At 34.7% G+C, this 24,284-nt stretch overlaps 1 protein-coding gene across 3 annotated transcripts; it reads right to left on the bottom strand.

Annotated features, from left to right (window-relative positions):
• Positions 1 to 1,516: 1,516 nt before the first annotated feature.
• On the bottom strand, positions 1,517 to 23,674 carry jdp (DnaJ domain-containing protein). 3 transcript variants are annotated; one of them, XM_069123739.1, is made up of 6 exons: positions 23,421 to 23,671; positions 21,672 to 22,297; positions 18,167 to 18,268; positions 17,571 to 17,687; positions 16,360 to 16,586; positions 1,517 to 3,202 (listed from the first exon to the last, which is right to left on the bottom strand). In XM_069123739.1, the coding sequence occupies exons 2-5, from the start codon at positions 21,753 to 21,755 to the stop codon at positions 16,362 to 16,364; spliced, it is 528 nt and encodes a 175-aa protein (XP_068979840.1). In that variant the 5' UTR covers positions 21,756 to 22,297; positions 23,421 to 23,671; the 3' UTR covers positions 1,517 to 3,202; positions 16,360 to 16,361. The 3 variants fall into 3 exon arrangements, with proteins under 3 accessions (XP_068979840.1, XP_068979841.1, XP_068979839.1); XM_069123740.1 differs by lacking the exon at positions 1,517 to 3,202 and having other exon boundaries at positions 11,491 to 16,541; positions 23,421 to 23,674; XM_069123738.1 differs by lacking the exon at positions 1,517 to 3,202 and having other exon boundaries at positions 11,491 to 16,586; positions 23,421 to 23,669.
• Positions 23,675 to 24,284: the final 610 nt, after the last annotated feature.

The raw sequence follows: 24,284 nt of genomic DNA, 5'->3' as shown, positions 1-24,284 counted from the left end.
GCGATCGTAATCCTTGTCCGTGTAAAACCTAACATTAAGTTCTTCGATTTGGCATTAATTTTCAATTTTTTACACAATAATCACTCGTAAGTGCGCAGGCGAACCATTGGAATTATTTCACGTATAACATTATATAGACAACACAAAATTCCCGATTTATACGAACAAAACCGTCGACAATTAATCTCTTGCGCACTTTTTTCTTAACTTAAACCTATATATTTTAACGTTTTGTAACTCTAACACAAAAGAAATTTTGAAATCGAAATCTGTATGCAAAAAATGCGCCATGATCACCATTGAACATTCGTCTTATGGAAATTTAATGAATATTTGAAAAGAAAGAATCATTCTTCACGTAGAATCACTAATAATGCTATATACAAACACTGTATATGGAACTAATGTTTGCAAATATAAATTTTCGCCGATTTCTTAATTTTACGCAGCACGAAAGTTTAGACGCAGCGCGGCGAAAATTCAAACTGTAATAACAAGGATATTTCGTGTAGAAGCAAGCTAGATAACATGGCTGACAGAATACGAATGCTGATTGGTCCGTTCATTACCTGCAATAGCTATGAGCCAACCAGATTAATACATTCGCTGAAGCTTGATGCGCGATTGGTTCAATGTTTAAAATATCTCAAAGTAATTCGAACTACGATCCTCGTCGCAGTGTAAAATTGTTATTGCGTAAAATTATTATTGTATGTAATAATATTAGCATCAGTTATTTTATTATTTTATTTTATTATTGATTAATGCATTGTGAAATTACCAAATAAGAAGATAGGGAGTGGAATTCGATGCAACCGCGGCATATTCATCATTGGTTAGGAAGAAAGGAATATTGGCGTAAATTATGAACACGTGAGTTATTATACCATGTAAATAATCCGTTTTAAATGAATTGTTTCGATTTCGATTTTCGGATTGAAATAACACCATCATTTTACGTTTGGATCAAGCGAAGTTGTTACGATTCATTGTTATCGCACTTAGTATATATTGTTAGATCGAACGAGCTGATGCAGCTCATTTCATATAGCGATTATATACAGTGTAACGCAATCACTGTATTTCCTAAGTAACAACGTATACAGTTTGTAAGTTCGTTTATAACGTTCGTTACTTCATTCTAATGATAAGCTATAAAATTATGTCACGCAATAAACATTTGCAAACCCCGAATTCGTGATACAGAATGATTACTCTAAATCCCCGATATATAAGATTTCAATAACTAAATAATTTTCTGATTTTACGTTTCATAATTTCATTTCATAATTAAGTTACATTGTTTACGTAAAAATTGTGCAGGATATTTACATATATATAAATTTTCCCTATAGGATATATATCTTTTACTAACAATACATATTTTATTTTAATTGATGGTTTATATTGAAGTATAGTATCATATAAAAACCTTATTTTCTTATCAAACAGTACATATAATCTCTTAAAATCTACAATATACATACAAATCATTATATCTTTCCATCAATTATCAATTAAAAGAACCTATAAATGAATGAACTATAACAAGTCCATAATATAAACTATAAAAAATGTAAAATATAACAAGCCCATCCTAAGAATCTTTAGACCCTAAAGCTGGTACTTCTTACAAAACTGGGATAATGAAATTAAATAGTTATTGAAAGACTGTATTGAATAATATAGAAGTTACTTGGATCGAAAATACGAAATTTTGAATAAACTACATGTAGGTAAAGTTTCATTTGAAAAAAGCATTTCATATGCACTAATCTCGGAATATAACAATACACTTTCATTTGGCGAAAATCTCAATAAATCTCAAATCTGTACCCATACTCACAAAACAAGTCCATAATATTATCACCAAGATTTTTAATCTCATATAACAATCTTTTCCCTTTATCAACCTTTATCCCTTTTCCGAGCACGACGTAAGTAAGAACAAGATCTCGTTATTTCGACCTGTTATCCAGCGCGCCGCTCATCAACCGGAAACGCTCGTTGCCGAATCGAGCGCGAGAGTGCTCTTGCTCATTTAGGTCGTTCGGTGTTTAGTTGATCGGTAAATTCACAGCGCGAACTCTGACATTCACTATCCGGTAGCACGATCACGGCCGATTGTTCGCGAAATTGACGCCACTTTCTAAAGGAAATGACGGGATAAATGGCGTTCCTAATCGGTGATCTCCGTCATCTGTTGGTAGACTCGCGAGGTCATCCTTTTCAGTCCATCCGCCATAGTATTCTAATTCATATGTAGATCGCAATTTCCCACCGAAATCGTGTTACGTACACTACCACACTACCGTGTATAAGTATTCCGACAGCTAACGCAATTCAACCTTGTTTGATATTTTTATTATATTTTCAACGTTACAACGAAAGAACAATTCTCTATCGATAAGTTTCTACGTTAATCTTACCATAAAACTGGGACCAAATGCTTCTAGGCAGACACATGGAATATACCTGCATCATTCAAGTTCCTTGTTTATCCATAATAGATAGTCGACTCTTGATAAAATCTATATAAACTTTTAAAACTTGATTAAAAACACGTACATATTTAAATCATTTCAAGAGCCTAACGTTGATCGTAAACGTTAAAGTTACTTAAGTTATATGTCTTTGCAGGACCAGTTTTTATCCTTCAATCGCGTCTTTTTTTTCTTTATTCCGATTAATGTTAACATTATTTTTACTAACATCAAACAACTGTATAATATGGTTGTCTGAGATACGATCAAAGGCTAAAATTAGACTGAAAAGGTTCATTCGAAAAACTTTTTATACTATACATTATATACGTATATTTAAATTAGTTTGTAAGTGTGGGAATACTTATGAACGATGGTGTAAGCCAATGTCCCTCTTTCTCCTACTGGGCCAAATCCTATCGGTTGGAGAGAGACGAAACTCGACACCCACGGAATAGTGCTCTGCATCGATCCGGTGTATATGTGTCTCTTTCCCTCCAATGGACACTAACTTCGTCGTTCTCGAGCAATCTATATTTTCTTGCCCTCCTACGCTGTCCTCCCTTTATCTCAACGCCGTTCCTCGCTTTATCAGACCAGCTACCGCTCTTTCCTGTCCCGATGCTTCTTGCTTCTCTAGCCTTTGCCCCGTATCGCCCCTTATCCATCTTTTCAAGTTGCCATAGGGGCTTCGATCGGGGTTTCTTTTTCTGATTAATCTGCGGCCAAATGAAAAAAGATGTTTGAATGGAGAGATTAAAAGAAATTCTTATTAGAAGATATCCATACTTTATTATATCAGATGTAAGTTGGTAGCCAACAGTAATTGCGAACTAAAAGAATTACATATTATAGTTTCACTTATTTCTTTTTTGAATTAAATCTCTATAATGTTGCCGAATTTAAGTAGAAATTGCGTAACTCTGAGTTATCCCTTTAATATCCTATTGTACAACGTGCAACATGTTATCAATATCGCAGATGTTTAATGATTAGGTTATACGAAGAAAAATTAATCTTGACCCAGACATTCAAACTAAATTTTCTTGTTTGCATCGCATTCTACTAGTCAAGAGGACTATTTGTCAAAGAAATCATGTGTTGCAATTGAATCACCTTGTGTTTCCTATTCTCAAATATTCCTCAAATTCTTACTCTTCCCAACCAGGTCGTAACAAACTGCAATTTTATTTTTATAACCATAAGGAAATTCAGTTACAGAAAGTTAAGAAAATGTTTTTTCATCTTGCAATAACTGCAAGTGTTGGTCGAAACTTGCAAACCATTGTGCCACACGATTACATTTCCTACACTCCGTAAGAAATTTCCCGAGTTTCAAACTTACCTATTCGCTTTCTTACTGCGCCTCTTTTATTTACATCCGCCAACGCGTTTCTTCGAGCATTCTTTTTCCACCCTACCTTTTTCTCCCATTCTCGACTTGTGCGAGCTAAAATTGCAACACACGTTCGAGTCGACTCGATCAAGAGCATCGAATAAAAACTTCTATAAAGTAGATGTTTCTTTCTGAAAACTTTATGCTGGAAGTTTATGCCTACCATCATGGGCATCTCTGTTCCTGGAAAGGCAGCAACAAAGACAAAAATGGATAAAGGTTTTATCTCGATAAAAAATGTAATTATTTTTATGAATGTGCGATATTAAATATCAAATGAAAAGTGTATTGCGTAACAGGTTACGCGATCGATGTTATGAAACATTTTCAGCTTATTTGATATCAAATATACGCGTTAATTCTCAGTATAATTGACCAATGTGGGCGTAGAACAAAGCTGGATTCCTGAAACTAACTAGCTTTCGTAACATGTATGTAACTAGGATTTCGAACACTAATCTCTTTTTTATCTTTTAAATATGTTTGATGCCTTTTGATATAGAGAAAATATAATTGTTAATTATTATTTATAATTCTTATAAACTGCCCAAGGAATTTGGATTCAATTAAATGGTTCGTTCTTTTGTGACAAATTTTGTTTAAACAGTTATTTATCTTGCCTAGATTAAATTTCAGTTACTAACTGATAGTAAATGATAGATAGATAGATAGATTTATTATAGAAAATACAAAAAATTCAAAATTCTAAGAAAATCTTTAACATAGAGTTGGAGGAAGAAATCATACATTGTAATAACAATTGTTCTATATTTTACTGGAATTTAGATATTTTTTAATGTAAGAAAAGTAAGATTAGGTTGAAAATGACTTCTTATAATGAATAATCAGCAGGATTAAATTCTCAAAAAATGAAACCGAAAACAAAATTAATAAAGAAACTGGCAAACGTGAAGTTATACTAAACTTTCGAACTATAAATATTTGTATGTCGTAAACAATCGTTCTTCGGCTCTCTCAACTCAAACTTGTTCAAAATAGCACTTGAAACAACATCGTTTTATGGAAATTCCACTCTGAAGATTTAAACACCGTTATATAGTTAGTGATGCATAGAGTTCGTCGAAGTAAATGGGATGGAAGATACATTGTAAATGGGGTCAGATGCGACCTGGGAGTTACTTGTTAAATTTTTAATTATTCGTTTGCGATTCCGGCATAATTTTCGCTAATATAATTACGGAGAACAAGTATACTACCTGTAAACACCAGCTGCGTTTCTAAAGTTTCTATATTTAAATTTTCTCGCAAATTCTTTCGAACCTTACAGATATTATTATCATATACATATATTATCCTATAGAATCAGACATCAAATATCTTCATAGTATTCTTTATTAGAAACTTATGGCGATGTCTCGACATTCAATACCACTTTTGTTTCAATGAATATTATTGTACACGAGCTGTTTCTCAACTGCCAAATCAATTCACACTAATCACATTCACATGTTCCGCTCTTAAATACGTTCGTTAAATATAATTTCATACATTGCTTCTGTAATTTCACATTTCTGTATACCAGGGCCCAACTGATCCGTCTTTCTTCCGTATTTTTCAATACATAAATGTACGATAATCATATAAAAGACTTAACGTGACAAAAGAATAATAGTCGCACATTTCTTGGATAAAAATGTATTAATTTTATCATTAAAATGTTATACTTATATTACGCGATATATTAGAAAGCTACAGGGGAAAGCACGATAAAATATATTTTCTACCAAGCCCAGTCATTTCAAATTGAAATATAATCCTTTTAATCGACCTTTAATCATCAACAAAACCTGTACATGTCAAGCAACACGGTGATCGATTCATCGGTGCAAGCTGACGCTGAACTTGATCTCGTTTCGATCTGGTAGGTCAAAGTTTAAAGCTAGGTTCGAAAAGCTGGGAGTCTCGCGTTATCTGACAAACGCAGACCAATGCTCACCCCGTATTAAGGGATCGAACTGAGGCGAGTGCATCCGCGATAATGGTTGCCTGAAGGGCCTCCACCTTCTCCAATTGCATCGTGGCACGCCGTCGAAAACGCTGCTCAATATTTCGGGTTAATGGGCGGAGGAACACGGAGGAACGATCCGTTCATTGTTCCTGCTATCGTTTAACGAGAGAACGGCGGAAGAGGAAACAGCTTTATGGAAAATACATTAATACCGTTTCGCGTTTGATACTTGGATAACGTAATACTGAGAAATACGACTTCATGAAGCGAGAGAATTGTTAGGTGTATTTGATTTGGAGAAGTATTTCATCGTATTTGCGAATAAAATGTCATGGAAAAACTGTGTGAATTAAGGAAACGTGTAATTTGGAAAATTATGCAATTGTGTGAATTCTGTATTTCGAAGTATTACTGTTTACTGGAAAAAGAAATGCAAAAAAGGTATCGTGATTAAACGTCTGAAAATAGCTTAAAAGATTATTTATCACGATGCTATAAATACTTCTAATTTTTTTCATTGAGGCAATTCGAATTATTGCAGATTATTTTGTAATAAATACTTCGACTTTTCGAAATTTTGAAGAGATTGTAGAATCTAGGTGCAAGAAGGAAATGATATGAAATTAATTTTTAGAACTTCCTTTGATATTCTGACTAAATGAAAATGTCAAGGGATTTAATGGATAAATTCTAAGAAATATAAACTTTTGATCTCTCGGGAATCTGTCGAATTTAATCGTCTTACTATATATTATACATTAATTATCCCTTTCAAGATTACTCACCTCCGGTGTCTCATCCACTTTATTGACTTTCACATAAATCTGACGTTCTCTTAAGTTATATAGAAATACGATTCCCAATTGAACAAGACGTCCTGAAGTTTCACAAGACTATAATAATATCACAGACTGAAAACTATTTACAGCAGATTGATTAAAGTTCACTCTTCAACAACCTCAAAGGAAATACAAACTATAAAACTTGTTTAAAGAGAACATCCTCATAAATAAATCCAGAAAAATGAAATTCTAAATATAGAATATTTACGTGAACTAGCTTCTCCACATCTGTTCAAACCAAAACCAACATCCTTCAAGTTTCCCTCAATCTCGTTATAAATCTATAAAATTTTTGTTAAGATTATGAATTGGTTATTCTGATCACCTTGGCAATTCTACCATTAAAGTTTAACTTTACTCGCAAATTTTCTCAACTAAAAAATTCTATCAATTGCACCATCTTTCCGAGCTCCTTCAGTGAAATATCATTACACTGCGAATATTTATACAAATTCATATTCTTATGAGTATAATTAAAAACATGGAACCCAAGTAAGAAATTATGTTACCTACTAAATGTTACTCTATCTTATACATTTTTCTATATTATATGTATCCTACCCTGCTCCTTTTCATCTTCAAATTTCCTACGAATGCATAAAACTCTGCAATCTAATATTAATCGTAAGTCGCCATTACGTTTGTTCTGCAGAACTCTAAAATAGAATGCAATGTGCAATCCTTAGATACCAGACGGCGCCAATACTCGATTGTTTAATTTATGACTTACGCTATTTCTTACCCTGGCACAACAAACGATCAGGCAAGAATCGATCGAATTTACCGCTCCGCCCAAAATAATGAAAGTAACGAAGTAACGAAGTCGTATCAATCTGGTAAATGAATCTGGTCAATAAAACTGATCGAGTCTGGGGATGGGAATGGAATTTGAAAAAGAAAGCTCATGGCTAATTGCTATTTTATTCCGCGAACCGTGTCCTCATCTGATTCGACACGTTCTACCATCCGCAGAGCTTACGACGGAGAATTTTGTTACCCAATAGAGAATGCTATTCAACCGGTGGATGATTGGGAATTGGGGCGAGACATTCGTTTTGCGCTTCAAGGAATTCCCAGCAATTTCGATCGTTTATCTGATGAGTGCTTGCTGTTTGTGATCCTTTTGTTCGCGAAGACGCGCCACATGCGAATAAAACGGACGTCTAGAAAAATGTACTTCGTTTGAAACGCGTGCTTATAATTAGATCGTGTTGCTGAGCTTTCAACGGCGCATTGATTAGATACAAGGTGAATGGCGATGAGAAGGATCGTTGAGGTTGGAAATCGAGGAATTCTGGAATTTGTAAGAACCTTTAGAATAGGAATTTATAGAGCCAGAATTCTATATGGAGCTTTGGGAATTTTGATAATCTGAAAAATTGCACAGGCATTGAAAATTCGATGAATTCTTAGAAGTCTCTGGGGAAATAAAAGAAAATTAAAGTTTCAGAGTTTATGGGATGCTTTTAGTTCCTAGAGTTTTCAAGGTGTTTAAGGCTTTTGGATTCTTGTACCCTTTGGGATTCTCAGAATTCTTGAAGTTTATGGAATTCTTGGAATTCATAGAGCTTGGAATGTCTCGAAATATCGTTAATCTAAACAGCCACAATTTTTCAAGTTTCCATGAAACTGTTCGAAATTTCCAAAACACTAATCAGTTGTGGTAAGACATAAAAAATGCGATAAATAATTTATATTCGTGGTAACTGCGATTTTGTAAAATTACGGTCTTTAAATTCATGTAACAGAGCCGGACGTTACCTACCCTTTAATATCTACACATTACCCATGTGTACTCAACCTCTGCCAAATCCAATTAAACTTTGCAACGACTCATTAAATTCTGAATCTCCTTACACGCGATAATCAATCTATTCCTAATAGCTCACAACTCGTATACACCATTCATATTAACCTCCTCAAGATCCGCAAAAACTTAATGTTTTTGACATGTTATCATTTTACGATCATATTATAAATATTATATTATAGATAGATAATTATATTATAATTATCAAATCATGGAAAGTATAATAAGAGAAAATTGATTAAACAATCAACATCACACACACCCCATTGACTCCAATCCGTTTTCATTTCACTTAGACTTCTTTTCACACATTACACCTACGCGTCTTCAAACCTGTAATGCTACGCTAATATACAATCTCCAACACTAACAATAGTTAAACTATTCTAGGAAACTTCATACAGCACTCGAAATTTTATTAACTGTGCTATTATTGAATAAATCTAACTGTTCAAGACACTAGGCTCGAGAGATGTAGCAGGAAAGATCATTTGCCACCGAAATGATAAGTTAACAAGTATTTATTTGCCAGTAAAATAAAATGATTGACAAAGATTATTTGTCAGCAAGTAAAGGGCTACTAAGTAATTAGCCCGTAAAGTAAGTAATGGCAAGGATCACTTGCTAGTATAGGAATTATAGTGTTTATTAGAGAACGGACTGTATTACAAAACTGAGTGTGGGTGGTGTGAATTATTGAAAAAGCTATTGACGCACATTAACTCTAAACTACTCGAGATGATGCTATTATAGTTGCTCATACGAGAGTTGTTCACGAGGAGAAACACGCGGACTGGTTTTTTACACATTTGAGTTTGCATGAATGATGATTAGTTATATGATCGGTAAACTTTTGCAAGTGATCAACCCCACGTTACGGGCCCTCGAGGGTACAAAGCGACCAGCGAGGGTCCGCACAGGAGTTCCGTAGGTTTTTCCCAATGACCATAGCACGCAATCAACCCTTATGAACTACGTATGCTGATACAGAATGTAAAGGGATGGAAAACTCCTGAGTCAAACTAGGAAAGTCAGAATTTCTTAAACTTGCAGGATATCTGTGTGTAACACTAGTGTTTCAGTGCCGACAAAATATAGGAAACGATAAACAACAAAGAGCTACCATTTCTTAGAAATAATTGTAACGAACGAAAAATATAGTAATAATAGTAATAACAGCGTATATAATAGTCCAGAATTAAATATTACTCCCTATGAAAATTAGAGAATAATCCACTCTTACAGAAACTGCTCGTCCTTCTGATTCACTTCCAACTAGATTCAGACCTGCCGCTGAACAGTTTTATCCTTTCCAAATGAATAAATTACCAGAAATGATTAAAAACGAAGAGTTACCATCCTCTAGAAATAAACACAATAAATAACAAATCAATGTGTACGAAAAATGCAGTAGTCCATATGCTATGAACGTCTCTAATATCATTGAATATCACTCGCTGTCTAACTTAGAAAATAGTCCATCCCCGCAGAAACATATTCTTATTCTTCGACACGCCGTTCCTTTTTCTTCCTCCCTGTGTTCTCAATGCCGTCTGATTAAAACGTGACAACGATGTGGCGAGTTTTCTATCAGAACTGGACAAAGAAGCTAATGTTAATTGTCGACAAAGGCGAGTTTACGTGGCCGTTTCCATCCGAGTTCACCGGTGAAAAGAGGCGACACGAGTGAATGAAAGGTGCTTCTGTATCCCATCGTCCGCAGTGGATAACACGGAATGAATGCTCGTTCGACGAACAAACGACATTAAGTTTCGCATGGCTGTGAATTAGGCCACGGTTCCGCACGCGTTCTCTTTCTCTATTTCTCTCTGTGTGGGTGGCACGTTTTGTACGAACGCGTTTGTGAATGTGCCCTAAGAGATAGGGAAAGTTTTCCATCGCTGACAAAGGATTGCGGTAGTCTATTGTTCCCCGCGTTACACACAGCTAACTCAATTCCATTTTTTCCAAACGGTCGCGATCGGTTTTTCCATTCGATTCGAATTTATTCTCCTGTTACTTTGCTGGAAAATTGCATTCACACTCTGATCTCTTTGGACTTAGAATAGTTTGGGACATCACTCGTGATTCGTCTGGAATTACTGCGTTGTTTGGAAAGTTTGGACAGTTCCCGACAGTCGAAATTCAGTTCCTATCCTCCTGTTACTTTGCTGGAAAGCTGCATTCACCGTCTGATTTCTTTGGATTTCGAAGCATTTGTGAAATCATTCTCCACTCGTTTGGAATTATTGTGCTGTTTGGAAAGTTTAGAGGGTTCCCGATTGTCGTAATTAAATTCCAGTTCTCCTGTTACTTTCCTGGAAAATTACATTTACACTCTGATTTCTTTGGATTTCGAGGAGAAAAAAATCACTCATGACTCATTTGCAAGTGCATATTAGGTTGTGTGGAAAGTTTGAGGAGTTTCTAACAATCAGAATTAAGCTCCTATATTTTGAATAGTGATTGAAAGAGAATTATTTGTCAGGAACTAGTGGCAAGTGAAAAGACACTGAATTGGAACAAATGGTGTTTCTAATTATGAATAGTAAAAATTAAAGAGGAAGATCCGAAATTGAATGTGAATGTTTCTTAACAAAAGAATATTATTCCTCGTGTATCGATGAGGAGCAATTAAAAATTCGTATTGACGTTCCGAACGAACAAATAAACAATAGATTAATTCAGGATTAATTTTGCAACTTTGTTTCAGTTAGGAATATGGATTTTTTATTTGAAATAATTTGGGAGAATATTTTTAATTATTAAGAAATAGTATAATTTTAATGTGAAAATACTTATGAAGTTTGATGATATTAGAATATTAAAATTAAAATTTTCTAATTTTTTAATCTTTTAACGAAATATGAAACGTCACTTTGAGTATTTAATAAAATACCTCATAAATGATATATTTTGTTGGAATAGCGGAATTTACAAAAAGGAGGAGTGTTCATATTGTGGGTTAACGAATGTACGAAACAAACTGATCTTAATTAAACACATTTATTGAACCTTTAATCGCATAGATACATATCGTCGCGTCGTCCAGCGCGTGACGATTATAATATATTTATATAGCTTATACGTTATATATATGTGTATGTATATTTATTTGTATATTTATACGTACATAACAGAGATTCGCGCGTTTACGAGGAGAGAAGAAACCATCGTTTTATACCTTCATCTTTAATTACATTTTATTAATATCTTATATTAATCATATTTTCAAAGAGAGGCATACATAATTGTAATATTTTTCCTAGAAACGTATAAAATTTAATCGTATTACAATTTTAAAAGATCGTAAATATACCTTCGTGAAAGTCTCAAAGGAAAAAGAAGGACTAAAGACTAGAGTGAATTACAAAAAAATTCCATTAAGCATTCTATTTAAGACAAAAAAAAAGTAACCCTAAAAAGGCAAGCAATTTTTTATCGAATACTCCGTAAAAACTGTAGTAACGTTTAGCACGAAAAAAATTCCACGGTATCTTCTTTTTTTTTTCTTTTCATCGAACGACAGGTTTCTCCCAGCCCTCGGCCGGATGCACGATACCATCGATAAGTCGATCGCGTGGAAATAATAAATCGATAGAAGGTACAGTGTTCCACGAGGCGGAATCGCGGAGACGCGTCTAGAAAAATATAGATGTGGGAACAACACACGTACAGAATATTTTCGAAACTTGCTTTATCGTTCCTTTTTCTTTTTTTTTTCTTTTTCTCTCATTCTTTGAAGACAGATACACGGGTAGTGTGATGAGATCTCGGAGATCGATCTCTCGTTCTCGATTTTGGACGACCATATATATATATATATATTTTTTTTTTTTACTTCCTTTCTTTTTCTCTATTTTCATGTTATATTTAATATTTGGTTCCCTTTTACGATTCCACGTTACTTTTACCTTACGAATAATTACACGTGTTTTACGTCATAGAAACTCGAGAACGAAGCCGATTCTGATCTTTAAACTTCAACACGTACACGCACTATCGATTTTTCTTTTAACCTTCCCATTCTTTCGGACAATCCTTGTTTTCTTGTTTTATAAAATAGATCAGCGACTCCTACCTTACCACTTTTTCTTCGTTTTATTTTTTCCTCGTCCGTGATCGATAGCGCGTGGCGTCATTCGACTCAAATACTCTCGACAACGGTACACTCGCTACATTTCCGGTTTTTCATCGCAAAAATTTCGCAGCATTGCCATCGATATACGTTGTCTCTACTTTTGATTCCTCGTTTATCCCCCTCTCCCCCGCTTTCCGACCGATCTACGTTCCCGAATCCTCGGTCCGGTTTTGAAAATCCACACAGACGAAACGATCGATCGAACGATTCTATGGAAAGTTCGAGTGAGCTAAGGATAAAATAAAAAAGAAGAAAAGAAACGATGTCTGGACACGGGTGAAAATAAATTCGAGGAGACAGGATCGTTTTAAGCCGTACCTCGGAGCCTTACATACTAATATCGAAAGGTCACATCGATACGTACGAGTCGACTGCTGCTATTTTCGGCCACCAATCATTAGCTTCTACGTCTACGTGCCTTAATTACGCGGAACGCAACGACGACGTTCGAGTGCATTAGAAAAATTCCTCGTCGACTAGCTATCGATATATTCGTATTCGTGGTGATTGAAACGAAAAACCAAACTTGATCTATGAATCGAGAAATTATCACGAGACCGGTTGCTCTTGAGACAGGGTGATGCCGAACGAATGATGTAACTCGCTGTAGTGAGATGGGATTCTATCGACGATGAGAGAATGATAACTAGACTGTGGATTTTTATACAAATTTTTGAGAATATAGGCGAAGAAATGGATCTTAAGTAGTGACTTGTCTCACCTAAATATTATAATAAATTTTGGATATTTTGTCAGCCAATGTAAATATTATAGAAAATATATATGGTCTTGCTAAAAGTTTCTTCAAAATAATAAATAATTTTCAATAAAAAATGCGATTCGGGGATGTTGAGTATACGAGTAAAAAGTATATTGTTTTCGTTAACTAATATAGTAACTGTATGGTCTTGAATATAACTGCTGTAACAAATTAAAAGAAACTTCATGAAGATTATGAAGCGTGAAGCGTAAAATCTCTTGTCAAGAACTATATTTCTCCGTATTATATTCCTTTTTATACATTTTTTCACGTTTAAATTTCTCATAAATGCATAATCATCCGCAGTCTGCTGATAATAAATCAAAAATGCTGTTAAATCCTTTCGCTGATGAATGAACGTAAAATAACGTGGATATAAAGCGTAACTTTTTAAAACTACTGACATTTTTAGAAATTGCCTGAGGGAAAATTGATAAATCGAAGCTCTAGCGTTTTAATTCCATCGAGTTTCCTCTCGAAAATTTAGATTGTTCGTCGCAAAGTTGATCCTCCGTGCTTTGGTACGTTGTTCCCGTTTTCAGTCTGCGTCGAAGTGGATTAATCGGAAGCAAAGGACAATATTTGACGATGAATTCTTTTCGGTATCGTCCCGGTGATATTTTAAAATTTAATTGGAAAATACTTTACGTAAAAAAAGAAGGGTGGGGGACCGACAAAAATGAATATGATCGAGATGAATAAGACTCGTTCGCAATTTTATTAACGAACATTTATATATTAAAAGTTCACATAATAATAAATTAGTGTCTATTCGATATATTTTCTTTCAGCGAAAGGATTGATTTAAGTACAGAAAAATATGACGTGAGATCTATGGGATCGTGAAGGTTTCGAACATTCAAGTGTGGTCGAGAAAAAACGATATATACTTTGCGTTTGACACAGGTACAAGTGCGCCGTCATCGATTTGCTCAACAATGGAATAACTATGCTTAATCAGTTTATTCGACGATCTTATCTTCAACGACACAAAAGTTAACAATATTTCGCTTGGAAAAAATCGAGAATATATTTCGATATTCGCGCGTACGAAGCTTTTGTGATTCGACGTCTAAACTGTTCAAGCGTTCCATTGAAGAATACTCAATGTAGAAACAACGAGTTACTTTTTTTCTTCTAGCTACTCGACGATGGAAGTACTACTTAAGTGGTACAAATCACTCACTTGGAAATCGTACATACTTTACAAAGGGTGATACGAAGGAATGTCAATTGAATTGAATTATCTTCGCAACTTGAGATTAGGAACGTTTCTCGACTAATTTTGTTCGAATTTTTGTATCTCTCGTCGCTGATTTTCCTTAAAACTTGTGAATAAATACCTTAAAACAAAGTATAATACTTTTTATCAGGATGATATTTTTTCACAGAATATATGAGATTCTGATTTATAAACCAACTGTGTATTTTAATTCTAATTCATTTTAGATAAATGAGATACGTGAATGTTAAAAATTGTTAATAAAAATCAGGACAATCTATCATCAATTAATTTCACCAAAATAAGACAACATTATTCTCTTATTATTCCCAATTCAATAAGTAAAAAAATTCAAAAACATATGAATGTTATAATGCAACAAAATTTCTACATTATTCCTCGGGATTGTTTAAAAACTGAAATACATTCAGCTCGAACTGGACCACTTAAGCAAATTCTATCGCGAGTAACGTTATAGTAGAAACAACTAGTTATTTTCTTACGTTTGAATCCCTTCGTGGAATCGTGGATTTTAGCTTCTCTCTTGATACGACATTAAAGCACCGTCTAGCCGATCTTTCGATTTTTCTCGCCCTGATTTCTTCTTTTTGATTTCTTCAATATTCTTCTCTTCCTTGTCGCTCTGTTTCGTGACACTTAAACAAAACTTTAAGGAAGAAATGGAAATAAGAAAAATGTGACACTTCTTTCGAGAAACCTCGAGAGCGTCCTCTTTTCTCGTCTGGAACTTTAAACGAGTTTCTCTCTGGTTTCCCTCTTTCTTCTCCCATAAAAAGATCTCTAAAGCAGGATCGATATGTTATATCGTATACTCTGTCGCCGACTTTTGCTGTTCAATTTATTCCTGCTCGGTTAGTCGCATTTCACCGTTGTGAATATTAAGAATTCCAATTAAATATTGTGAAATCTTTCAAACCTAGGCAATAGAAATTAATTATCGAAATTTTTTAAATTTCGATAATCATAAGAATTGCAAGAGAAGATTTGCAGCGTATTTCCTTCGGCCTTTGCAAATTCATATACTGTATGATCGATCAAATTACAAAGTATCCACTTGGATGATCGCACAGTTTTCATATCGAGTATGTTCTCCATCTTGGCACGTTCCCTGCCACTCTCGCATAATATTCCATTCAATCTGCGTCTGCCGTCGATAGCTCGTGCCGTTATTTATTTTATATTCGCAGAAAGCGTTACCGACTTGAACAGAAACTGCTCTCGACCATGGATAATCTGCATCGTACATATTTAACATATTAAAAGACGAACTAGAATCTTCAAATATCTTCCTCCGAACACTTGCAACAAATACAGTCTTTATCCACTTCAAAATCAACAAAACTCACCCAATGGTAAAATTAGTATTCTTCTTTCTTAATAACGATACTAGTCGAATAATAACAATGATAAAAAGAAAAAAAAGGACCAAACGTTTTGTAAAGTTAATGATAATAGAAACATGATCTTCGCTCAAAATCTCAATTTAAACTCAACAACATTCTTCCTTGAGGTTTTCTCGGTTGGACAACAACGAGCGGTAAATTCACGACGAGACGGTGTATCCGTAATTCATTACGTTTGCTTATGATGCTTCATCCGTTTGTTCCGTTCGATATACTTCGCAAAAAAAAAAAAAAAAAAGAAAAAAGGTAGACACACAGAGCGAGCGATCGTTGGTCCAGACGACGACCAGAAATTGGAGAACGACGTCGCACCTTTAGATCTCGTAGTTGCGGAACTTGTTCACCACCTCGTTAGACGCCTCCGAGTCCCAGCCAAGGTCACGACGTGCGCCGTAGTAGATGTTCGCGCCACCCTCCGAAGCTCTTCTGTGAGCGTTCGCCGGTTGCACCTTGCTAGTGTGGCCAGGGGAACCAGCAGATTCGGCGGCCGCGTCCTGCAGCATGCGATCCTTCGTCTTCGGTATGCTCCAGTGCATCGACTATAGCGCATTCGAGTGCTCTTTCTTTATTCTTTTTGCTTTTTTCTTTTGTTTTATATATATATGTATATTTCTTTTTTATTTTGTTAAGAAGATTAGAAATGAGTGAGCAGAATAGGTCACTTGTGAATGGGTCACAGTTTGGATTAAGTTTGATATTTTATAGAAAGCATCGAACAACGATTTGGAAAACTTACATAGTGAAAGTAAGTTTAAAATCTGATTGGAAAAATTTTGTTTGGCTATAATATGTGATTTCTATCGCAAATGACCCATTGTTGTCATAGTTGGATTATTTTGTGTGTTATATGGGTTATGGGTAATTGTGCGTTATAGTTAGTTTTGAGTTAGTTGAGCTTGAAGGATCGATAGAACGGAAAATCAGAAAATGATGTCAGGTGTATTAGTTGGAAAAGTAATAACGTCGTGCGAGAAATTTCTAATAAAAACTTTCTGCTACTAAAGTCCTGAATCACTGACAAACTGTTTCCATATAATTGAAAAACGTGACTAAAAGTCAAATGTAAAATATCAAGGATTATATTACGTATCAAACAGATTTAATAAAAGTTCATTTTTCAAACACTCTTCTTCGAAGCACGAAAGTAAATTCGACAAAATTTTCCTTTATACAAAACTCTTCAAATTCGAAGAAATAAATATACGTAGATACATTTTTCAATGCAAATGTAAGAATCCCAAACTCTACGAAAAAACGAATCTACTCGTTTACTTCTCCGCTTGCAAACTCCGACTTAAATTTCAAATTCGGAGATTTCTGCTAACCCAATATGATTTTCCCTAGCCTGCAATAGTCAGTTCCAATACCAATTTTCTATCTATGGAAGTTACAATGTCGAAAGAACATCGTCCCAGTTTCTTTTCTTTCTACGAGATACGAAATTTCTCGCACGATTTTCCAAGCATTGTTCGCCACCGAGCAACAAAAATTTCGCCGAAGAACTCCCATCGAATTCTCCTCACCTGATGCACGTGATCCTTCATTCCAAGCCATTGCTTGTAGCTGATGGCGATCCCGCTACGCCTCCATTTGTCATAGTTGCTCCTTTGCTCAGGGTCACAGAGAACCTCTTTCGCGTGCTGCGACAAAAAGAAATCGCGTTACCTTGGTCGCAATCAAACGGAAGTGTAGTCAGATAAATGAAACAGATATAGCATGGTTGTAAAATAAAACATAAATTATTATTATTAGGCTACGTATGTTTATACAAAATTCATATTTTTAAATTTAAATGATTGTTAGGCTACGGATGTTTATGCAGAATTCATATTTTTATGGGTACAATTAAAGAAATGAAACCTTCGTGAAAACGAAGTAAAAGATGCTAAACGAAGAAAACTTTGCTTACAGAATTTGAATTTTAGTTGTCGATCAATCTCTTACAACCGTGCTATTTAAATTTCACGGACTATACAATCACACGATTATACATCGGTTAGATCGTATCGTCAAGACGAGACAGATTAACGTAAATGGAGCAATCGTGCAACAACTTCCTCATGAGTCACGTTGCGACCATATGCGAGTAAAGAAACGAGAATAGACTGCGGAAACAAACCTGTAATTGCTGAAATTTCCGTTCAGCTTCCTTATCACCTTCGTTCTTGTCCGGATGATATTGAAGAGCCAGCACCTTATATTCTGCCGTGATTTGTTCCACCTGGAATATAGATTTTTAAGAATCTTTTAGATGAAAAAAATTCGAATAAGTTGAAAGTTACCATATGGTTAATTGACCTTAAAAAGGACGTACAGGATGTGTGGGATGGCTTTGAAGGAAGCAGTAAGGGGGACGGTTCATTACACATCCTTTATTTAAACTTCACGCTCCTGATCACGTGGATTATTAACTTCGCGATTTTCACTGATAATCTAGATAATTTTATTTTCTAATCATTCTTTAGAATCCCCCAAATGATCTTTTAATGACTTTTCTTTCTGTTATTATAACCTTGTGAATTTTTTAGTTTTAATATTACTTGGAGTATTTCAGTATAACGTAATTAAAAACCTGTTCGAGCAAAGAAGTCTTATAAAAAATATCAAAGTCACAACTGAAACACTCAGAAGGATGGTAAAAACACGTGCATATTTAATCTCAAAACCAGCCAGACAGACAATTTACAGAATATTAATCAATGAATAGAATTATTTTAAAATGCGTTGAATTCTAAAAAATGGAAAACACGACTTATCGCCGAATTGTATATTTTTAAATTTAAAAATATGTCCAAGATGTATACAATATATAAAAATATATAAAATACTTAAAGTAGAAATTCAATAGAAAAATCAGCAGTCTACTTAACAAATTTGTTCCTTATAATTAAAGAGGATTTAAAAAAGAACAGAAAAAATATTCTTCGAGAGGAGAGATGCGCACTGTATCTAACAAATTGAACGTTCTTCAAAATTCACCAACAGATAAAACAAATATCTATTTATATAATAATATAAATTTACGTGAAAATCCGCCATCTACGTATTCAATTTTTTCCTTATACTTTTCAATTAAGAAGCCTTAAAAAAAGAAAGAAGAACACCAAGTCTATAAAATTGTGCATTCTTCCAAGTTACGCCAATGAATATTTCCAGGCACCTCCCCAGGTGTTTTACATCATGATAGTAATCGAAAGAGACACGGGAAGGGCTGTTTACCCTCCGTTCGTCGATTTCCTGGCGAATGAAGACGACTGATATTTGCCAGGCAATTTAACGAATTCGCTTAATGGGCGTAGAGTTCCTTAATGGATCCGCCGGACCGTTGGCAAACAGACGAACACGATCACTCATTATTAACCCTCGGGTTTTATTTAAAGCAACGTCGTTTATTTTTAGTAGATCGCAAGAAACGCGCGAACAGAAAGAAAACAAGCGTAGAACGCTGACATAATTCCTTAGAAAGGGTCTACGATGACTTTTACATGATATTCACCGATGGAACGAGACGTGGATCGAAGGCTGATCGACTCTTTGCGACGTGGAAATGGCTTGTTTACTTGGACAACTTCTCTGGGAATTATAATCGAACAAGCTTTCACGTTTAGTCGATATTCCAACGACGCGAAAAGATCGTCTTCCTAGGGGTTGTTGCATGGGGTTGAGTTACTTCTTCCTCTCTTGCAGGATTTTAACTTTTAAAGACCATGGTTTATCGCAATGTTGCAATGTAAATGTTATGAATACACTGGCCCGTGTAAATATTTCAGCAGTTACTTCAGGAGACCTTTATGCGCATATTATGTGTGTTATATAAAACATAATTGTTGAAACTGCACTAGCAACTATTATCATCTATTGAATTTTTAGAAAAGAGGAAATTTACTATAGACCAATGATAATAGAATAATAGAAAAATAATTTATAATAAGAATATTACTTAGATAGGATATCGGCTAAATTTGTTTATATAAAGCAAAATGTCATGATGCATGTTGATAACATAGATTTATCATTTTGGAGAGGTCAAACATATTCTCTACTCCATCTAAACAATTTTTGGTACACAAATTAGTTTAAAAAAATCTGCAACAATTTTATTCCAAGAATTTATTAATTCTACAATCGATAATCCTTATAAACCTAATAAATAAATTATTTTGATTAAATACATGATGCCGTAAAGAAACTACATACTACTAAAGTTCCATTTGATCACGCTGTCAACCAGATATTTGAAAACGCAATAATTATTTTATAGCTACAACTATTGGCCTATGAATCTACTATCGACGCTCTCAATTTCTCGTCCATTAAAAATCCTTAAATTCGTTGAAAACATCAGACATTTTCATTTTCATCTTAACTTATCGTGAACTTCACATAGTCAAAGTTATCAATCGCGAAACGAATTGAATCGTAATCGTATTGTCAACTTCCATTGAGCCGCGGTGTGATATATTTTTGTCAAACGAAGTGGCAATCGACAGACGATCGATACTAATCGAGAAGTTGAACCAAAGCGCTAATTAAAGTTGTTCCCGATGATGATGCAATTATCCTGCAGTGACGAGCTCCCGACAGCGAAACTAATTAATTCCGCATAACTTCTGAAAGTATATTAAATACGTATGTATCCCATTAGATAAATGTGCAGTAATCTGAAACTTTAAGCCGCGATATGCCCAGAGATAACTCACATTGGAAATTGTTTAATTGTCGGGACATCGGATCCGTACGAGTCGTGTCGTTTTTGAATTCTACTTTTCAAGGTGCTATCTAATTGGATCTGACAAATAACGCGGATGACGAAACATTCATAGTTTATGCAGATTGGATCTTAGGTTACGAAGCAGCTAGTATGCGGACAAGACATTGTTTTGGATATTTTGTCGAAAACTTTAAGAGTGAAAGAGATCGGTTAAATGGAATTCTTCTTAAAGCGGAAAATTCACGTATAACAAAATATAGATACGCTAGGAATTAAAATGTTCTATAGAATGGAAAACCTCGTTTGACTAATAAATTACTGTATCATATTTTTCATATTACTATTAACTAGATACCGAATGACACAATTCAACAACAATTCAAAAACCAGTCTTCAAAGATAGAAACAAAGAACACGTGAAAATCTTACATCTCAACCATTTTTCAAAGAAAATCGTTACAAAGAGTCTATTAGCTGGAAAAACTGAACGAAACAATCAGAAAAACCATTAAATATGAAAAAAACTTTTGTAACTTAATTCTTTATAAAGAAATTCACGAAAATTGGTTTGCAGGCTCAGGCTTATCACACGAAAGAAAACAGCGATCACTTCTTAAGAAACTTCAGCCTCAACCCTTTCTCAAAAAGCGACCACAGATATCCCTATTACTAAGAATAATAAAAACATCTACCAAGTGTCAAAGTCTTCGCGAAGAGCCCAACAAGGCCTTACCGTCGCGTTGCAGACTCGTCACACGAAAGAGAAACATAGCAATCCTGTCCTTCGCAAAGAATTTCAATCTCAATTCCATAAATAACCCTGTCACTAGTAATAATCAAAGGAAACGAAGAAAACCACCGAAATCTCTGGAAATCAACCTCTTGCGAAAGTAATTCAGAAAATTTGCCTTACCGTCGAGGACTCGTCGCACGAGAGCAGAGCATAGTAATCCTCCTCCTCGCTGGGCTTATAATTGATGGCGTCTTCGACGCTCATTTTCCCTCACTGGTTCTTCCGTTTCCTTTTTCACGATCCCCAATCTTCCTTTCGAAGATTCTTCGATGTCCAACGACAACAATATCCGGTCAAAATTGTCCAGTTAAAAATTTCGTGTCAACGAATCGAAAGATCGAGAAATTTCTGAAGGGAATCGTTTTTTCTTTTACGCGCGTATTTGATTCGAACGCGACGCGTGTGGACGCTTGAGAAAGCGTGATGACACTTAGCCCGTAGATGCTGTCGCTGCTTTGGTAGATTCTGATAATCGGCCTCCGGTCGTCACCTGTTGCCGTGTCGCGCGTCGGACGCTCGAGTGAGCCGAACGAGGGAGAACCGTGTTAGAGACCCGGAAAAACCCGATTCCCGGGAAATTCCGCGCGTGTGCGCAATTCAGCAGTGGCTCACAAAGCCTCCCGTCGATCGTGGGCCGCCCCCTCTCCGGAAGGAGCTCCTGCGCACTCTGGTTACGTCTTCCCTGTAGGGGGAACCGAGGATGATTTTCGTCTCGAGATTTCTCGTTTACCGGCTGAGGCTACCACCTGGACAAATTGGTTTTCGGATAAAAGGATTGGATCCTCTTATACAATAATTTATTTATTATGTAATAATATTAGCGAATTGACAATTAACCACCCGGACAGATTGGATTTCGGATAAAAGGACTAGATCCTCTTATACTATAATTTATTAATTATGTAACAATATCAACGAATCAACAGTTGACCACTTGGACAGATTGATTTTCTGATAAAAGGACCAGATCCTCTTATACGTTATATATCATCTTATATATTACATATCATATACATATCATATAAACAGTATAATAATTTATAAATTATGTAATAATATTAGCAAATTGACAAGTGAGCAGCTAGAAGAAGTGAGAACCTGTTCTTTCCCACAATAATTTATTTTAATGATATAATGATATAATGATATAATGATAAGGTGTACATTGTAGACTTTTTTACACAATTTTTTAATTTTTATTAAATAACTTTAATTTAAAAAACTTCAAATTTAAAATATTTCAGAGATTATAGTGCTATATCCACTAAATGTGCAGAAAGAAAAAAGTCCAAGGATTTCATAAAGATTGACTTTAAGACAATCATCTTAAAAAGCACAATGAACGGGTATAAAAATCAAAGTCACAAAATACGATCGTCTAAGTATTTCGACCAACGTAAATGTATATTATTGATTATACATGTAACTTGAATTAAAAATCGTAAAACGATAACGTGAATAGTAACCAAACCTTTAAGTAATATTCTTCTTGAAAATTGTTTTAACTCCAGATTCAAATACACAATTGCAATGAAACGAACAACTCTGAAGTAACAGGAAATCTTAGCGTTTCCTAAATACTTGTTAATCCATTATCAAAGTTAATTAATTAACCCGTTTCTATGCAATACTAGTAATTCTTTTTAAACCGTTAACACGAACGATTTATGGCGATCAATTAATATTCTCGGGCCAAATTCGATAATCTGTGTTACGTTTTCATCGTAGTCGTGGCACGTTACGTCACATTCCACTGTACAAAATCGAGAATTTGATTACATACACTAATACAGACAAATCTATCAAAATCATTAATAGATACTTTGTTAGTAGAATAGATGTTAGTTGTCACTGTTAGTCGTGATCTACCTCTTATAAACTATTTTATCGATGTTCCAAAACCTTGAGCACTCTTATTTTGCTTTTTTCAAGATTTTTACACACATAAAAATGGTTTAATATAACACATAATAATGGTTTAATGTATTGTCTCTTTCTTTCTCTTTGTATTTTGTATTTTATATTAGGCTCGTCGTATATATATATGAATTTGTAAGACGATCACGTGAAACGTTCACGATTATAATCGACGTACACTCATACTGCGCCTTGATTGTCAGAGATTCCAGAGACTTGTGGCTTTCACTTGCGGCTACGTAACCTCGAACCTCACCTCGCAACGTTACCGACCGAGTGATCCAGATCCCGATCTCGGTCACGTGCCAACAGCTGATCGATCAACGCTGACTCTATTGATCGTTACAACATGGAAAAAAAGAAACAGAGAACGAAAGATATGCTCTTTAATGATGGAAAATGTATTTTTGGTAATGACGTTTAATATGTTCGGTGAGCGATAGGAAACTTTTTTTTTATTAATTTATACACGATTACAATATGTGGATTACGTTCATTTGGATGTAGCAAGTTGAAAATAACGAAATTTTGAGAAAAGGGATCTTTAGTAACTATCAGCAGCAATGTATTGATAAATTGTGAAGGAAGTGTTAACAAATACAAATAAAGAAGTATACATTTTACTAAGAAGAATAATTTTATCTCTGTTAAAATTCCCTTATTCTGCTTATTCTTGGATAAAAAAGATTGTGAAGAAAAGGAAACTGTAGAAAGATTCTCAAGTAAGAGGGATTCTGTCTTTGAATAGTTCTCAAGGAATAAAGACAAGAAAATGATCCGCTTGTTTTTAATTTAAATTTTATTAGAGTTGAAAAG

The sequence above is a fragment of the Bombus flavifrons genome, chromosome 11 (assembly GCF_040668555.2).
Source record: "Bombus flavifrons isolate JBK064 chromosome 11, iyBomFlav1_principal, whole genome shotgun sequence".
NCBI classification, from domain to species: Eukaryota; Metazoa; Arthropoda; class Insecta; order Hymenoptera; family Apidae; genus Bombus; species Bombus flavifrons.
Note: the sequence above shows the minus strand (reverse complement) of the source record. Positions and strands in the feature narration are given on the sequence as shown.